Source organism: Dermatophagoides pteronyssinus, unplaced genomic scaffold, assembly GCF_027571235.1.
Source record: "Dermatophagoides pteronyssinus isolate colony J.1.1.1.1 unplaced genomic scaffold, Derpt_VIB-CSIC_2022.12 sq0004, whole genome shotgun sequence".
Classification (NCBI taxonomy): Eukaryota; Metazoa; Arthropoda; class Arachnida; order Sarcoptiformes; family Pyroglyphidae; genus Dermatophagoides; species Dermatophagoides pteronyssinus.
Window position 1 is genome coordinate 1,276,067 of NW_027461528.1, and position 19,779 is coordinate 1,295,845.

The 19,779-nt window shown below is 28.8% G+C and overlaps 2 protein-coding genes across 2 annotated transcripts; one reads left to right on the forward strand and one right to left on the reverse strand.

Annotated features, from left to right (window-relative positions):
- Positions 1-884: 884 nt before the first annotated feature.
- Positions 885-15,999, forward strand: Nrg (Neuroglian). Its single transcript, XM_075819781.1, has 5 exons — positions 885-1,392; positions 10,816-14,078; positions 14,145-14,303; positions 14,358-14,720; positions 14,779-15,999. The coding sequence occupies exons 2-5, from the start codon at positions 10,832-10,834 to the stop codon at positions 14,835-14,837; spliced, it is 3,828 nt and encodes a 1,275-aa protein (XP_075675896.1). The 5' UTR covers positions 885-1,392; positions 10,816-10,831; the 3' UTR covers positions 14,838-15,999.
- Positions 15,886-19,629, reverse strand: LOC113794965 (uncharacterized). Its single transcript, XM_075819783.1, has 5 exons — positions 19,215-19,629; positions 18,380-19,140; positions 18,094-18,312; positions 17,837-18,024; positions 15,886-17,197 (listed from the first exon to the last, which is right to left on the reverse strand). Exons 1-5 carry the CDS (start codon positions 19,593-19,595, stop codon positions 15,996-15,998), a joined length of 2,751 nt encoding a protein of 916 aa, XP_075675898.1. The 5' UTR covers positions 19,596-19,629; the 3' UTR covers positions 15,886-15,995.
- Positions 19,630-19,779: the final 150 nt, after the last annotated feature.

The window sequence follows — 19,779 nt, forward strand, 5'->3', positions numbered from 1 at the left end:
ATTTTCAGGTTAACAAGAGATTATCTTGAGAAAAATTCCATAAAAAAAACATCCATTTATTAGAATTGGATGTTTTGTTTTTTATTTTATTTTTCGTTCATCATTTCAATGATTAGTGTCAATTTTTTTTTTCATTTAGATTTGGCATGGAATTTATTTTTTTATTTTATTGCAACGATCTGTAATGTTGATGTTATGCACATCCGTTTTATCGTTTAATCATCATTTTTCAATGCCACTAAATTATAGGAGATTAGTTGATGATGATTCAACAAACAAACAAACAAACTTAAGAATTGATAAGTAAAGAAATATTTCTTTAAACATCCAAAAGGCGTCAATAAACACATACACCTACAATTATGACTCATCAATTTTGTTACGAGAAAAACTGAGAATATTTTTTCATAATTAAAATTTGTTGATTATCAAAAAGCATCCTATTTTTTTGTAATTTTTTTTTCATTGACATTTGAAATTCGAACACCAAAAGAACTTTTTTGTTTTCTAAGGAATGGGTGTGATGTTTTTCAAATTCAAAAAAAAAATAGAACACTTTTTTTCGATTTACGCATGTGCAGTTTTAAAATGCCAAAAAAAAAAATAAGATAAAAACCAAAAAGGTGTAGCCAAATTAACAATGAAGGTGTGTGTGTGTGTGGAGTGTAGTCGGGTGGGTATGAAAAACTAACAACGTACAAACAAATGCTTCTACCTTTTATCATCATCATCATCATCATCATCAACAAAAGAAAGATCACTAAGAAGATTCTCATCATTCGATAAACGGGATGCTAGTAGCATCTATATATATCCAAATAGCATCATTACCACTACCATTTTTTTTGGATTTTTTTTTTGTATTTCAATTCTATGATTTCTGGTTATCATTTGTGTTTGATGTTTTTTTCGGATCGGGATATTATATTATAACAATCCAGTTTTTGCCGCCTTATATATTTATCCGTCAAACACATTGAGCAATTCACCATGGTAAATGAAATGTTTGTCCATTGATATCCCCACAAAGAGTAGTATCTTTGTGTTATATATTTTGATACTTCGATGATTTTTTTTTTCAAATTCGAATCTTGATGACAATATCCAGCCAGCCAACCTGAGATCAGTAATATCCGATGATACATCATTTTTATATCGTCTGTGTCGTTTTATAATTGTGGCATGCGTTTTTTTGTGTGTTTCAACATAGATTGTTTATCAACAAAACAAAAACAAAATGCTCAGTAAATTAATGATGACCCTACTGTAGCAACAATACGAAATAAAACAAAAAAACAAAAAAAAATCCAAAATATTGACGACAACGAAAAACAACGAAAGAATAGAAAATATTAATATCGACCAAACCAAACCAACATACAAAAAAAAACAGTAAGTGTGGTTTTTGTTTCCAAAATATCCGTAATAGGGGTTTCACACTAGCAGCAATGTGAATGAAATATTTCAAATGCAATATTTCAGTCCATAAGGCTGAAATGTAGTGAAATATTGCATTTGAAATATTTCATTCACATTGCTGCTAGTGTGAAACCCCTATAAATAAAAGCAGCTGCAAAATTTATTTGAATCTTTTTCCCTCACACAAAGTTTTGTTGCTCTATATTTTTCTTTTGAACAAACAAAACTGAAAAAATGAAAACAAAACGGTTCATCTTGACCACTTTTTGATTCAACGATTGTGTGTGTATATGACCAACAACATCACAGGGTTATCATTTCTTTTATAAAAAACGTTCCAAAAATAGTTTGTTTTTGTCTGTGTAAATGAAACGAAACGAACGGAAAAATCATGATTTTCACATTACAGATGTTCCAAGAGAAAAAAAAATTGATGAAATTTTCAAAATAAAGAAAGAGAAAATCTTTTATAAACAAAACAACAAAAAAACGATGAAGACGAAGAACATTGCCAATTGATCAATTTTAGTTGAGTTAAAATTCGAATTTTGTTGTTGTCGTTGTCGAATACACCTGGTGCGTTCTAAGTGTTTATTATTGATTTTATTTTATTTTTTTTTCGGAGAAAAAAAGTATCAATATTCGATGAATAACACTCATTCATAATATTTCGGACACCACCCGAAATCGAATTTGTTCGAATCAACCCTTCAGCATACCATACATTAATTATTACCCGAATGATGATGATCTAATTTTGTTGTTTTGTTCATATTGATATTTTGTCTGTTTGTTTGTTTGTTTTTTTTGCCGTTCATTTCATTTCATTTTGATTACGATTGATTGATTGATTGATTTTCGTCTTGTCATTTTTTCGCTGTTCGTGAAGTCATCGCTTTTTTTCAGTTGAATGAAACAAGTTTGTTACCTTTTTTTTCATTCGAGCATCTTTGTGTGGTGAATCCAGTGATTTTTTTTAAAATAATTTTTCTTTAAAAATATTCATTTGATTGATTGATTGATTGGAATTGTTTTTTTTCGGAAGAAAAACACCAACCAATACCTACCATCATTATATTTTGATCGATAAAATTATATAGTGATCCGTTCAATTCAATGTGGGTGTCCATCATCATCAATGTTCATCATCATATGGCAGCCATTCTTTGATAATAATCATAATTTTTAATATTTAAATTTTTTCAGGAAAAAAAAATAAGTCTTTGGTAAGTACCGATATTCGGTTGTCAATCATAATCATCATCAAATTGATTAAATTCAATTCAATTCAATAATCATAATTATCATGTAAAACATTCGAATGTTTGTGGAAATAGAATCGAATGTTTTTTTTGAGGGTCTGAAATGTCGAAATAGTCAGTGGATTTTGATTTTTTTCAACTTGTATAGATGATATCAATGATATACGATCAGTCAAGAATATATTTTCGATTGATAATCAAGATGATGATTATCATTATCTATTTTGTTAAGCAACAACAAATTTTTGTATGATATGTGTTGTTGTTGTCAGAATACATTATCATAAAATAATTAATCACGAATTTACTTGAATCAATTTTTTTCCTTTTTGCTAGCAATGATTAGATTATCTTTTTCACCTTTATATCAGTTTCGTAAAAAAAAAAAGAAAAAAGAAAACGTCCATTTATTTCCTGAAAATATTATCATAATAATAATACCGGTTATTATGCGAGAATAGTAGTATACAGTGTTAATAACATTGAACCTAGGCCATTTTTGATGGCACCTTTTCGTTCGTTCGTTCTTTCCTTCGTTTGTTTGTTTGTTTGATTATCATTATTTCGAAGAAATTTATTTTTAAAATTAGGTTCTCCGTTCTCTCTTTATGTTTTTCAAGTTCATTTTTTTCAACAACAAAAATAAAAAAAAAAGATTTCCCTTAATTCATCGGGTCAACCTTTATAATATAGGTCATTATATTAAGTGGGATAAAAAGGATTTTTTCATTTTAAAATTGAGATTTCAACAAAAAGATTCCCATTTCTTTCTTTATCATCCTTCGTGTTTACCCTCCATTCAATTTTCATTGTTTTTTTTGGTTTGGACGAGATTCTTGCCAAATGTTTAGTGAACAAAACAAAAACAGAAAAATACCGAAAACGTTTGTTTATTTTTTCTTTTCAAAAGTTTCAAAAGTTTAAAACAATTTTCTATATTTGTAATGAATTCTTTTCCCCCCATTTTCATTCATGTTAATGGATGTCAAAAGAAGAGAGAAAAAGTTTTCAAAATTAAACAAATATTTATTTTTAAAATTACCATATGCAAATTATGGTTAGCATGGATCGATCGGAAATAGATCAACAACAGCAGCAAATGAAATGAAACAAAATTGTATCTAAAATTGTGAAATCTTCATTTTATTTACCACCGATCAAACCGATATGAAATGAAATGATTTGATTTGATTTTGATTGATTTATAGAAGTTTATTTAAAAAAAATTGAAATCTTTTTTCTTTCTCACACTATAAACAAACAAAACACACACGTGCGCTTGCTTGTTTTCCTATAAACATCATCATCAAATTTTTCAAACTGAAAAATTGTCTTATGCACTGTGAATGGGGGTGGTATTTTCGTTTTTTTGTTGTTTTTTTTCATTTTCAATATGTAAATATTGCATAAATGCATCCATTTTGGATATTTTCTATTATTGCAGAGAACATGAGATTAAGAAAAGAAAAGAAAACATGAAATTTCAGTTACAAAGTTTTTTGTTGTTGTCGGTTGTCTTATCCAACCAAAATTGAAAATCAGATTATATTTTGCCAACACTTGGTTACCATCATAACATTTTTGTTTGTTTGTTTTGCTTGTATTTGATGATTATATCACAAACCAATAGCATTTGTTGTTGGAGATATTGATCACCAACAACAACAACAATTTAATTTAGGACACTTTATTTTCATTGAAAATGTGTATTAATAATGTGTGTGTGTGTGGGAGAAGAAAAGAGGGAGAATCTTTAGGATCATCAATGGATCGATTGTTGTTTGCTTATTGCTTCGTGTTTAATTTCTTTAAATATTTACCCAAAAGTAGAAATTTTCAAGGCAAAATTTATGTGTGTTTGTGTATGTTTTTTATTTGGATATTTAGATTGCTCCAGATTTTCTTTTTTTTTCAATCTAAATCATTTGATTTATGACGCCCAAAATAATAATAAAAAAAAGAACACCACTTTTTATACACTAAATGCCAATGTCCTTTTGTGTTTGTTGAAGAATTTGGATTTTTTAAATTAAACTTTGTTTTTTCCATTGTCAATCCGAATAAGTCTTTCAACCTGTTTTTTTCGGTATAAATTCAATCTATTTTATCTGATTCTTTCCAAGAAATGTTTGTCTTTCATGAACTTGATTTGTCAAAAGATTCTTTGAGAAATATCAATGAACAAAAACAACAACAACAACATCAATCATTTGTTGACTTTTATAATCTTCTAACCGAATTTTTTTTATTATCATCATCATCACTTGATGTTTTTTTACCATAAAAGAGAAATAGGAAGAAATCCTTTTTTTAATTTCTTGATATAAACTACGAATAAAAAACTAGAGTAAATGGAAAACACTTGATGGAAATTCTATTACTTTAATTTGTTTGTTTGGTCTTTTAGCTTCGTTCTTGATTTTGATCTGGGTAATGGATTTTGTTGTTGTTGTTGTTGTTTTCTTGGAAATCTTTCCACCACCACCAAATGTGTTTGTGTGTGTGGAAATTTTTTTTTAACAAACAAGAAAATCCATTGTTTGTTTGATTGTTGTTGTTGTTGTTTAATCATTTTTTTTTTCATATAAAATTTTTTTTATATTTTTTTTTTATATATTCCATTTCATGATTTAAGAACTGAACTTGTTGAAGTTTTTCTTTTCTTCATATATTCTCAACATAATTCAGTTGGCCTTTTTTTTCAGATTGCTTGCTTTTCGCATCATATAACCACCACGATGATGATGATGTTGAAGGTGGTATGGTTAGTTTTTCTTGGTTTTCGTCGGTTGTTGTTGTTGTTGTTGGAAACCAGTTTCGATCATCAGATTTTTTGATTTCGTGAACGAAAAATTCATGTTAAACAATGTATGTAATTTTTATTTTGTTGCTTCGATAGAAAATCTTTAATAAGAAGGTTAACATCTTTTTTTTCATTCCATATTTTCTATTCACTACAAATTACATATGTCTCGATCTCCTAACCCCCCAATCAAACATCATTTAATTCAATTTGTTTATTGTTTATTGTTTTACATGGTATTCTATATGTGATTTTCAACAAGTGAATTAGAAAATTCTTGAAAAAACTTTAAAGACAGAATTTTTTAATGAATGTGAATTTTGTTTTCATCACTTTTGCCTTTATCATCATAGAAGAATGATTGAATGAATGAATGTAAAAAAACTGAATTGATATCATCATCATTATTATCGATTCAGGTGTGATGAATAATTTTAAATTTATTCATTTTTTTTCTTTCGGTTTTTTTGTTGCCTATTAGATTATATAATCAAAATATTTATTGCATGTGTGTATATTGTGTTTATATAAGTAAGTGTTTGTTTGTTTGTTTGTATTATATACATTTTGAATGCTGTGTATAGTTAAATTGCTTTTTATTAATGATGACACATCATTTGGCCTTCATTCAGTTTTTCTTTCTTTCTATCTTCTTTATCCATTCTTTCATTCATTATATTCCGGTCGATGTCTTTTTAAATGTTTTTTATTATTATTATTTTACTCATTGATGCCATCATTATTATCATCATCATCATCATTATCATCGTTATTTCCAAAGACATTCATTGATGATTACGATGATGATGATGATGATTGTCATTTTGTAATATATATCATCATCATTAGTAATCATCAATGGAAATAGATTGATGACAACGAGAGAAAGAAAATTATAAAGTTAAAATAATGTTTACATAGGGAATTTTTTGTAGTCGGCTTAATGTAAATGACTTTAGTATATTTTGGTTATTTCTTTTTGTTTTTTTTTTTGTTTCACAGTAAAGGATTATTACAACAACATTTGGCAATGAATGTCGTTGATGATGATGATGATGATGATAAGAATCGTTTGAAATGAAACTTGAAATGATTGTTTTTTTATATTCAGAATCGATAAAGAATTTGATGAAAATACTGTGGTTGTTATTTATGAATTATCGATTGTTTTTTATCGATAGTAATTCATTTACCATTATCGATAAACAATTTTATTCAATTTGTTCAACGAAAAATGAAAATGTAAGGGTTATTGTTGTTTTTGTTTTTAGTTTCATTTCGATAATAACACCAGTGATTCTAGTCTAGATTTATTTATCTTTTAATTGAAATCTTTGCAACGATATATTAGCATTGGGGATAATGTAAAGAGAATTTATGTGTGTGTGTGTGGGCGGTTAAAACGTCTGTGTGCATGGATGCCATAATTGTTTTCAATAATGAATCTCTTTTCATTCATTATAAAATGTATTAACGCAAAACTACAACATCTTTTTTGTTGATTACAATTTTGATCCATTGTTTTTGTTTTTTGGAAATTAATTTTAGAAAAAAAAATATGAATTTCACATAATGATAATTTTAAAACATTCGGTAATCTTTTTTAAATGTCAATGAGAATGTTATGAGAATTTAATTTCATTACGACTATATATTTTTTTTTGTTACCATTATATAATATGATGCAAGAATATGGTAATACCGTATTTTATCTGTGTGTATTTGTTTGTTCATAATGCATAACATCTTTGGCTGGGATTTTAATCCAACCATTACATTACAATCATTCATCATTGTAAGTAAAAGTCATTAGCCATCATCATCGTCGACGTTGTCGTCGATGTTGCTAATGTCGGTTAAGGTCGAATGATATTCAATTTAATTTTTTGTTGGTTGAGATTTTTTTTCCCATTGAAAATGGAATGACTTTTTTTTTGGTTGTTGTTAATAGTTCATTTCATCTATTAGTTACGGTCATATGGTGTTTGTTTGTTTGATTTTTCAATCTCGTTGATGTCATTGTCATCAATTAAGTTTGTATGTAAAAATTTTACGAAATACGTATTCTGGGGAGACACCAGAATTGTGTATCCAAAATTAAATTGGATTACTGAAGGGAATCTTTCATTCATTCATTAATTTGGATCGGTTCTGGCCAGTGTTGTGGCTGGCTGGTGTTCATTCTTGGTGAATTTGTATGCTTGATCATATCGACAATGGTTTCAACTTTATTCGGTCGATGATTCATGATTCATTTTTGTTTTGCACATCCATTATAGCAACGAATTTCAGACGAAAGAAAAGAATTATTATCCATGTCATATGCAGCATCTGCACAATGTATGAAACAAAATTCTTGCCAATCTAAACGACCATCTCAGCAACAACAACAACCGAATCCAATTTGAATGAAATGGAACACTCCAACATCATACAAACCATTCAATCATTCATGTTTGATGAACATTTGGTTTCGTGGTTTTTCCCATTCACTTTTAGCCAGTTTTTCTTCTTTTTTTGGTTGGTTAGTTGAAAATTCATTCATTTGATTGAAACATATACGGCGTATCCATGGTATGAATTGTTCATTTCCTTTTTCATTTCACAAGAAAAAAATATGGCTAATATTGGTTTGTTTTTCACATATAAATGTCAGTTTTATTGTTGTCGTTGGTGTTGATGTTCACTCTCTTTATCAAATGTCAACATGGAAACAAAAGTGCCAAACAATGTGATTCAACCATTTTCAAAGTCATCATTATTTTTTTCAGTTTACATTTTTTTGTATATCTCCACTATAGCACCCTGTCCCGGTGACATTTATTTCGGTCTAAATAATGATAATGATATCATCATTCTTCTTGTCGATTGAGATGTCGACTATATATTTGTCAATTTGTGTAATTTTATTAATATCTGGATGGATGGATGGATGTATGGATGGTTGAAAGAGAGGGAGATGTTTAAAACATTTTACATGACTATATTATCTGCATATATTTATATGTCATTTATCTTCATTAAATATGATTTTTGTTTTTCGCTGGAGAAATTTTCTTCTCTGGTCATTTCCAAAGCAGCAAAATAAATTCTTCAAATATTCAAAACAGATGATTTGCAGATCGATTTGATGAAATTGTCAAAACGACAAAAAAATAAAATAAAATCATTGTCACTTTTGTGTGACAATTTGATGCCTGTTGATTTGTTGAAATATAAAAAGAAAATTTTCTCAACCAAACAATCTTTTCTTCACTTGATTATTATTCCGCTGAAAAGCTCATTGTCTTTATATTTCGTGTTGTCGGTATAAATCGACCGGAATATCCATGAAATACACATGTCACATGTCAATCTATCATCATTTTTAATGCAGAAAAGTTTATGTGTGATCGATCATTCTGTGTGTGTGTGTGTGTGTCTGGTGTGTATTTACCACACGCACAATTATTCATTTATTCATTTTTCTATATGTGTTCCCGGGTTCTAGAGTCATTTTGTTTCATTGACTTTTTTGTTGTATCAATTTTTCTACCCAAAAAATAACGTTTGTTGTTGTTGTTGTCCACAACATTCATTTATGAAAAATGCAGCCAAATAAAGATATTTTTCATTTCATTTTTATTGTTTATGTTTATGTCAGCAGGATTTTATATTCGTTGTCTTTTTGTTGTTGTTTTAATGATGAATGAATTCGTATAAATGTCACGCACACACCATACACACACACACCTATATGATTATTGATCGTTAATTGTCAATTTTTTTCTGTTCTGAACATTGAAAAGATATTATCATTGTTGATGATGATGATGATGACAATATTTTTATTTGATGAGCTAGAAATAAATAAAAGGCTTTTATTGAACAATTTTCAAAAAAAAACAAAACAATAAAAATTGAGAATGATGACAATGTAATGTCAGGAATAAACAAATTCCTTGTTTAAAAAAATTACTTCCTGATTGATTTTATTTTGTTTTATTTTTTTCTTCTGGTTTGACACACAAATCAATCAATCGATTAGGATTTTTTTTCGAAGATTTAAGAAAAAACTTTTTCGAAAAATGCAGTATATGCAGTCGTTTGTCTATCCGTGTATCCAATTACAATGATTATTGATGTTTTGATGTATCCATATCACATTTTGTTTATCAGTTTGATTGTCAAACATTTAATGATGATGATATTACGTTTTTAATTTTATAGTTTTTTTTTCTCTCTCTTACTCTCTTTATTTCATGATGATTATGATGATGATCTGAATGTACCATCTTTTTTTTGCCAATGATCATTGTCTTGTGAGAATCAATTTTTATTGATTTTTGGTTTCTTCGGTGACTTGACAATATTTTTCTACTAATCAATATGATGTTTTCGGTTTTCTATTGTGTCTACAGGTAGATGTTGATGATGATAATGAATTTTGATCTTTGTCTTTGTCTTTGTTGTCAATTTTTTTTGGTGATTTTGAAAAAGATGAAAATTTTCGTCCACTTTTGGATTATATGAAAAATATGTATGTTATCAATAAACATGATATGTGTTGTTTTGTCTTAATCATAATCATCATTAATGGTTATCAAAATTTCATTTGAAATTTTGAATTTGAAGTTTTTTTCATATCTTATTGGTTGTTTATTTTTTTCGATATTACCTTGTTGTGATAATTTACTAACCAGACCATCATCATGCTTATAATCATCAACATCAACATTATCACGAGGATTCATTTTCTTTTCAATGTTTTTTGTTTATTTTTATCGATATATTCCCAAATTACATGTACTTATTATTTATTATCATTGATACACACACTCCGAATCAATAAATTTATATATACAAGCCATATGTGTCAGTGTTGATTATTAAATGACAAGGGTTAATATTTTTCTTTGACCAGAAACAATAATGTTTTCACTATGTCTGTTTTTTTTTACATATCATAAATATTATTGATCCATTTTTTCCATCTTTTTCATTCATTCATTTATTTATTACTTCGTGGTAGATGATAATAATAATAATAAAAAAGATTTCATTTTTTTTCCTACAGCATAATTCGGTAGAAAAAGTCTTTGATGATGATGATGATTGAAAAAGGTTACCATCATAAAGTTTTTTTGCTTGGTTTGTTGTTTGTTCATTGAAATTCAAATAATGTCGATGATTATTTGAAGATATTTTTATGTTCATAATGATATGAATGAGTTTTAAATTTAAATTTTTTTTTGCATAAAAAATGAAATAAATTTTATTTTTTCTATTGAATTTTCAAAGATAAAATCTAACTGTTCTCATTTTTTGTTTTTTGTTTTTTTTTCGTTATAGATAAAATCCATACACAATGGAAAATGATGATAATATAAATAATCGAAGAGGAAGAAGAAGAAAATCAGACAACATGATGATGTCGTGGATGATAAATTTAATGGCCATTATTTGGTCAATAACAATAATAATAGTTAAAGTGGATGGTCTTCAATCACCACCAACAATGATTAAACAACCACAACATGAAAAATTATTTGAAGTATTTCAAGGTTCAGATGCTGAACAAGCTGAAAGACCATTTGTACTTGAATGTGAAGCTAATGGAAATCCTGAACCAACATATTCTTGGAAAAAGAATGGTATCGAATTTAGTTATGTTGCATATGATAAACGTATTACACAACAACCAAGACGTGGTTCGTTAGTATTTACTAAACCACAAGCAATTGATGAAGGTCTTTATCAATGTTTTGCTGAAAATAAACATGGTCGTTCGGTATCGAATGCTGTTTATTTGAAAAAAGCTGAATTAAATTCATTTTCAAGTAATGACATATCTGTTTTACATGCAATGGAAGGTGAACCATTTACAATACCATGTCATCCACCTACTGGTTATCCAAGACCACAAGTATTTTGGATTATACAATCCGATTCTGGTGCATTGATTAACGGTATTAATTCATCTCGTCTTTCAGTTGATCCAGAAGGAAATCTACATTTTTCAAATTTAACACATAAAGATACACTAACTGATGCTGTTTATGCTTGTAGTGCAACATCAACATTTAAAACAACATATCGTATTGGACGTCGTACAAGATTAATTGTTGAACCATCCGGTGCAATAGGTCAAACAAGTTATCCACCAACAAGACAATATGCATCACCACCGAATGTACCAGCATTGAAAGGAAAACGATTAGATTTATATTGTATATTTGGTGGTACACCTTTACCCGAAGTAACATGGTATAAACGAAATGGACGTATTCGTGAAGGTGTTACGAAAACAAATTATGGCAAAACATTAACATTTCCAAAAGTAGAATTTAATGATGAAGGTATCTATGAATGTACAGCATCCAATGGTGTTGGTTCAATACAAACACATGCTATGGAAGTTGTTGTCAAATCGATACCATATTGGATTGAAGCACCAAATAATACGAATGCTGCCGATACTGAAACAGTTACATTTCGTTGTAATGCTGCCGGTGTACCTGAACCTAAATTACAATGGTTTAAAAATGGTGAACCATTAGTATCAAATGATCGTATACGTGTAAATGGTGATGAATTGACAATAACTAATGTACAAGAAATTCTTGATACTGCCGTTTATCAATGTAATGCATCAAACGTTAATGGTTATGCATTTAGAGATTTTTATCTGAATGTATTAAAATTACCACCGGAAATTGTTGATCCACCTGAAAAAGAAACACGTGCTGTTGTTACATCTGATGTTATACTTAAATGTCGTGTATTTGGTGCACCAAAACCTGAAGTGAAATGGGAAAAAGATGATACACCATTGAATGGTGCCAATTATGAAGTACTTGACGATGGTGATCTGCGAATCCATGATGTTCGTGTAACCGATCAAGGAAAATATAAATGTATTGCGACAAATAAATTTGGCACCAGATTTGCATCGGGTGAATTGAAAGTGAAAGGAAAAACAAAAATTATTCATGCACCGGAAAATTATGAAGTGGCTGCCAAAAAAACTGCCGTATTTCGTTGTAGTGCTGAAGCTGATCCAAGTTTAGATCTAAAAATATCATGGACATTCAATGAACGTCCAATCGACACTGCACATGATCCGAGAATTGTTCAATCAACAGATAATTCATTGACCATTACAACAACAAAAGAATTAGATTCCGGTCTTTATACATGTATTGCAAGTACTGAACTTGATTCTGTGAATGCTTCAGCTACATTAACTGTACAAGATGTGCCTAATTCACCAAAAATTATTAGTGTTGTATGTGAAGGTCTTACCGCTATGGTTGAATGGATACCTACAGGTGATAATCGAGCTCCAGTCTTATCATATGATATCCAATATAATACATCATTTCAGCCGGATAATTGGCTTAATGCATTTACAAATTTACCTGGACCGGATACAAAATTAAGAGTAGCCATGAGTCCATGGTCGAATTTTACATTCAGAATGATTGCTAAGAATAAAATTGGTCCCAGTGAACCAAGTAAACCTCATGGATTTTGTTCAACAAAAGAAGATGTTCCATATAAAAATCCTGATAATGTTGTTGGACGTGGTGAACAACCAGGAACATTAGTAATACGTTGGACACCAATGACACCAATTGATCATAATTCTGAAGGTTTTTATTATAAAGTATCATGGAAACGACATGATATTGAAAATGATTCATGGCAAAGTCGTCAAATAACGGATTGGAAACAGAATCATTTAACGATTGAAAATCAACCAATATTCAAACCATATCGTATTAAAGTCCAAGCACATAATCGTCGTGGTGCTGCACGTTCTGCAGCTGGTGAAGTAATTGGTTGGTCAAGTGAGGCTAAACCATTACGATCACCGGAAAATTTTCGTGTTATTGAAGTACGTGATCATAAATCAGCATTAATGGCTTGGGATCCAGTAACATCAGATTCTGTACGTGGACATTTTCAAGGTTATAAAATCCAAACATATGCAGTTGGTGAAGATATAAAATTAATGCGTGAAGTAAAAATACCACCAAATGTTTCGAGAAGTTTGGTACAGATTTTCAAACCAAATTCACGAAATATTGCCCGAATTTTTGTGTATAATTCAATGTATATGAGTGATCCATCAAATGAGGTTGTTATCAATACACCGGAAGGTGTTCCCGGTCCTGTATCATCATTCGAAGGTGTTTCAATGGGATCGAATGCTATTTACTTGTATTGGTCACCACCCGATGAACCGAATGGAAAAATTACCGGTTATCGTATTTTCTACGAAAGTGTTGATGGCACTGAACTTGGTCCGAAACAAGAACGATTTCCACAGATTGATGATCCAAAAATTACCGGTGTTAAACTTGGCAATCTATTACCCGGTACAAAATATCGTGTCACAATTCATTCTGTCACTAAAGTTGGTATGGGCGAACCATTCTTCATCGAATTGGAAACAAAAGGAGAGGATGCAGCTGCACAACCGGATAAACCGGTTTTCGACATTGATCATGTACGTGCTAATGATGGAACTGATCATGTAAAAATAACTTGGTATCCTAATTCCTCTAAAATACCGGGCAATAATTTCTATGTACAATATCGATTAAAAGGTTTGTTTTCAATTTTAATTGTTCAGATAAAATGACTGATTTTTTCTTTGTTGTTTGAAAGTATAGGAACCAATTCATTTTTCAGCACTCCAAGAGATGAAAATCAAGATTCAACAGTGGTTTACATTAGTGGATTGGATCCGGATAAAACTTATGAAGTAAGAATTGTTGCTGTTGATGGTAAATATGAAACACCGAGTGAATTAAAAGAAGTAATACCAAGTGGTAAGTTTCTATTGATTCAATAAGAATCCTAATTATTAATTATTTATATTATAGGCATGTACGGTATGGATCCAATTGGACATATTTCTAATTTTGCACCTTGGTTCATATCGATGATGTGTGCAATTGCATTGTTAATTGTTGCTGTTGTTCTTGTCTGTATTGTTAAACGTAATCGTGGTGGTAAATATTCGGTTCATGAAAAAGAGGTTGCCCATGGCAAAGATGATTATGAAGAAGCTGGTTTTAATGAATATAATGTTGAATATAATAAACGATTATCAGCATTTCCACGTGGTGGTAGTCGTCATTCAATGAATAGTAGCCTAAATCCTGAAAGCGATGAAGATTCAATGGCCGATTATGAAGCGGATAGTTCAAAATTTGGTGAAGATGGATCATTCATCGGAGAATATGGTAATAAATTAAATTTTCATTGAATATCATGATAATAATTGATTTCTGAATTGATCAGGTCCAAAGAAAAAACGTGATGATGTTCAATCACCAACTGGAATTGCTACTTTTGTTTAATTGTGTTCGTATACAACACAATATCGACAACAATTATTTCAACTGCCAGAATCTTTATCGCCTTATCCAAAATTATTAACTTTCAAGAAAACAATGAAGTCAAGTTGTGATTATTATTATTTTTTTGAAAAATGGGTTCCATGAATTTTTATTTTTTATTTCAATTTTCGGAAAATGTGCTGGGAAAGACAACGAAATGACCAATTATTGAGCTGATTCTCATCCGATTTTTTTGTGATTTTAACTGAAAAGAAAAAAATCGGATGATAACCATGAAATAACCTCAAAGTTTTACGAAATTACTGATTTTTTTTCATTTGGACATTTGCTGCTATTTATTATCGTTGAATGATTACTGAATTAAAAAAAAACAAAAGACGATAATTGACATTCCAAATGTGTATTTTTGTGTGTAGCTATTACAAACAAAATTATTTGATATAATTTTTGAATATTTATTGCTAATGATTTTATCAATTCTATTTGTTTTTTTTTGACATCATTTTCAACTTTATATTGATTCTTTTTTTTTATATCAAATGTAATTCCAGCTCAAACCACTTCTATCCAATGATTTATATTATTATTATCAATCATTTTCAAATATCTAATATATTGATTTGAGGCAACTTTTTTTTTCTCACACAATTGAAAAACAAATCACAACACAAAACTAAATGAAGAAAAAGAAATTAAAATCTGTTGCATATTTTCACATCACTATCATCATCATCATCACCACATCAACACTGCATAGATCTCATTATATATTTATATGATTGTAAAGCAGATTTTAAAAAAAAATAATAATTTCCCTTGATTCCCCTTTCATAAAGCTTTAAACATTTTACACCGGTAATATTATTATACATTTATAACATAAAAATTTATCTGTCATTGATGTTTTCAAGAAAAATTTCTAATTTTTAAATTGTAAATAAATGAAAAATTTCGGATGGAAATTTTATGATTGAAAATTCTGTATTTGAAATGATATTTGATTTTGGAGAAAAAACTTTTTTACATATATAAAAAAGATCGATATTCGTTATAAATGTAAACATAAATTTTTTTAATATTTATCTATATTTGATGATTGTAACAAACGAAACAAAAAACAAAAAATGAAATTATAATAAAAAATTTTACATTTAAAATTCAATCACTATCGTCATCTGAAAATGATGCTAAAATATCCTCAAGTCGTTCATCATAATTATCACCATCATGATCACCACGAAGAAAATGAAATTGTGATGATGTTAATTCATTATCATTATCTTCCATCATGATTTGTTTGATAATATCATCGCCAAAATCATCATCATTATCGTTATCAAAGTCATTATTTGGTTCAATGTTTTCAGTTTGCATAAGATGATCACTGGCATTCGCGGATTGATTTGATATTGGTGATGGTTGTTTATCACTTGGTTGATTAGAAGATGAATGAGATCGGGTAGAAGAAGTGATGCCGGAGCTTGAGATATGTTCACTTGATTGTTGTTCCATTGAATCTTCGGAAGAGGTTGGAGGAATAGCAGAAGTAGTGACAGAGCTAAAAGTAGAGATAGAGTTTGAAGCATGTTGATTTGATTGTACTTGCATTAGTTCATCAGGAGGTGATGAATTTGTAATACGACTGATTGTAGAATTCAAAACATGATTGGATTGTTGTTCCATTGATTGATTCATTGGAATTTCTTGAGAAGTACGCGTATCTAGACTTGTGTTTTGCATAACACTACCGGATGATGAATCATCAACTATTCGGCGAGTTGTTCGAAATGTAGGTGGCACCGGTCGTTGAGTACTTGTTTCCAAATCAATAGTGGCCATGATAATTGAAGCCGAACATCCATTGGAATTTTTAAACGTGAATTCAATAGGATTTCCATTTGATTGTAAATAAGCCGAAATAATTCTGTTACGATGAACGGCAAAATCTAAAAATGCACGAAGATCTCTTAAATCGAATGCATTAGACATTTCATTTGTATAGTTATAGAACGAATCATTCGTATTAAATAAAGCGGATGATACGCAAAATTCGGTCATAGGTCCTTCATAATCGTTTTCATAATATGTTTTAAAACTTAAATGATCACGAAATGTCCAAAAAATTATTTCATCAGCAGATAATGGAAATGGTTTAAACAATTCAAACATAGTATTAGCATCACATTGTAATGTTGGTTTTGACATTTGTCTTGATATAGGTACCGGGCAACGTTTATGATCATTATTTTCCAAAATCGGTATCGAAAATATACGTTTTACACGATTAGGACATTCCATACGAAAATTAATACGATCCATTGAATTATCCATTACAATTTCACAACTGTTGGTTATTTTATCTGTTGAATATAGTGATTAGTGATGAAATAATCAACATCATCAATACAAACCTAAACAGGCAACTCTGAAAACTAATCCAATTGAACGTATATCAACTTTACATTCGAAATCATTATCATTTTGGAATGATTGAAAGAAATCTTTTTCAAAAACGACCTGACAAAATACAGTATCTTCGGCGTTTATTGATTGTAATATAAGACTATCTTCAATGGCCAGGATTTTTATCTGATCAGAATATTTAGACATTAAACGAATCGATTTAGATAATGTACGAAGATTTATTCCAATAACTGTAGATTTCATTATCAAAACATTTACTTTATCAGAATTCAAAAGAAAAAATTTAAAAATGATGAAATCACGCCAAATTAATGAATTTGTTTAAAAAAGTGAGGGAAAAAAAAGACATAAAAATTCTTGGAAAGATTTCTTTGGTAATTGAAAGTTTTCGGAAAAGTTTCTTTGAATTCATAATGATATACAGCGAAAAAATCGATGACAATTATTTATGGCAAATCGATTTGTATCTAATTTAAATTCAAATAATATTATTTAATTATTAGGTTAATGTTGTCTTGTTTTGTTTCTGTAGATGATAGTTTCTATGACAAGAATTGTAATCGAAAATATTATACAAAAAAACCAAATTGAAAATATGGTAGTAAAATCAACCAAACGTAATTGTGTCCATTCAATTTTTTCGGATGGATAATGTAATCGTGTGGCTTGTTGTGGATAAGCTTTGGGATTAGCAATTTTTACATTCATAAAAATTTTATGCATCCATTTTTGAAATAGGCCCATTTTTTGAAACCATTTTATCCTATGGGCAAAAGTTTTGTGTGTAATGAATGTATTGGATATATGAACTTCTTTCAATTAAATTACTTACTGATGATTAAATGGTTTAAATAATGGAGAATGTTTAGGAAATGCCATTGCATAACTATCCTGATTAAAATATTCCGAACCTATTAATAATGGTTTTTGTGCATACAAAATTTGTAGATATGATAATAAAAAATGTTCGGCAACAAAAATATTTCGATTATCACTTTGAACAAAATCGATTCCATCATAATGACTGAAAATGTTCACTGAATTTTTGTTTCTGCATTAAATATATGAATTGAGAAAAAAAAACAATAAACAAATTAAAATTTTGTCAACTAATTTACCTTCGAATATTCATTCCAAGCCAATAATAAGGTCCTCGACGAGAATTCATTGCTAAATCCATTAACGAACTTAATTTTATTGTTTGTGCATAAACAGAATTTTCACTTAAAGCTTTTACTAGATTTTCGATCGTATCTATTGGTAAATCATATTCGGATATATTTAATATAGCAAAATATGATCCACAATAATATGGTGTCAAAACGCTCATTGCAATCATTAAACCCATATAAAGAATACGTATTGGTGTTGATTGTTGACTGCTAAAATTTACCGTTTGTCTAAGCGAAATGGCACAAAGTTTCATTGTAACATTTTCGATTGAACGATTATAAATTTGTTTGGTTATAAATTTTATTAAAATCCAAACAATTATGAATGAAAACCAAATTGCTAGCCATAATTCCCATCCAAATGGTTGTATTAATATATTTTTATTTGTTGAAGTTTTAGGATGTTGTAAAATGAATGCAATATGATCCATAAAAATATATGAACTAAAATCAATAACTTTATGACGTAAAAATGTTGTTGATATTGCACAAGTTCCAACATCAGCATATCCATCCATTAATAATCTAACCGTACCAGTCCATGTTTGATTTTTATATGTTCCCCAATCCTGTTCAGCATTGACAAATTCATATGTAAAATTCCATTTTTTAGCCATTGTTTCTACTAATAATAGATCAACCGATTTATCAGCATCCATTGTAATTTTTCCATTACCCAAATCAATGATTGAACATACTGGTACTACCTAAATGTTTGAATATATTTGTTTATGATCAGAAATTTTTCACTTTTCAAATATTTCAATTTTTTTTCACTCACATCATTGATAGCAATTTTAATCAATGATTTATTCAGATTACATTGTTTATAGGAAATTTTCATTCGATCAAAATCAAATTTAGTTTTTGGTAAATAAATACCGTCATACAGTTTACAACCATCAAGTACTGGACGAAAATGTATTACAATTTGATTATTATAATTAGGATGATCATCATCATTATTGCTTATTAATGTTAATCGTAATTTTTGATTCAATTTTTTAATAGAATTTTCTGAAAACCATCCAGTTAAATCATGAATTGATTGTGAAAATATTCCAATCAATGGTAAACAATTTGTACAATTAACATAAATTTTTCCCATTGATTCCGATAAATATTCAAACATTGTCATATTTAATTTATCTGATGATATCATATTGAATATTAATAACCAATTATTAAAACTTAATTGTTTATTACGGATTTTTATTGTTGATAATAAAGTTTTAGCATCATAATTATTGAACAATTCATATTTACAATGATGATGTTGAAGAAAATTGCTTACCAAACCTGATGATCGCCAATCTGACATTAATGATGATGATGATGATAAATCA

Bases quoted from the DNA above. Each gene is read 5' to 3' on its own strand.
- LOC113794965 (XM_075819783.1), bottom strand. From the start codon at position 19,595: ATGATATCATCAGATAAATTAAATATGACAATGTTTGAATATTTATCG. The intron at 18,313-18,379 runs GTAAATTAGTTG...TATTTAATGCAG, and splicing joins CTTGGAATGAATATTCGAAG to AAACAAAAATTCAGTGAACA. The intron at 18,025-18,093 runs GTAAGTAATTTA...TTTTGCCCATAG, and splicing joins TTTAAACCATTTAATCATCA to GATAAAATGGTTTCAAAAAA.
- Nrg (XM_075819781.1), top strand. From the start codon at position 10,832: ATGGAAAATGATGATAATATAAATAATCGAAGAGGAAGAAGAAGAAAA. The intron at 14,079-14,144 runs GTTTGTTTTCAA...TTGAAAGTATAG, and splicing joins TGTACAATATCGATTAAAAG to GAACCAATTCATTTTTCAGC. The intron at 14,304-14,357 runs GTAAGTTTCTAT...TTTATATTATAG, and splicing joins AAAAGAAGTAATACCAAGTG to GCATGTACGGTATGGATCCA.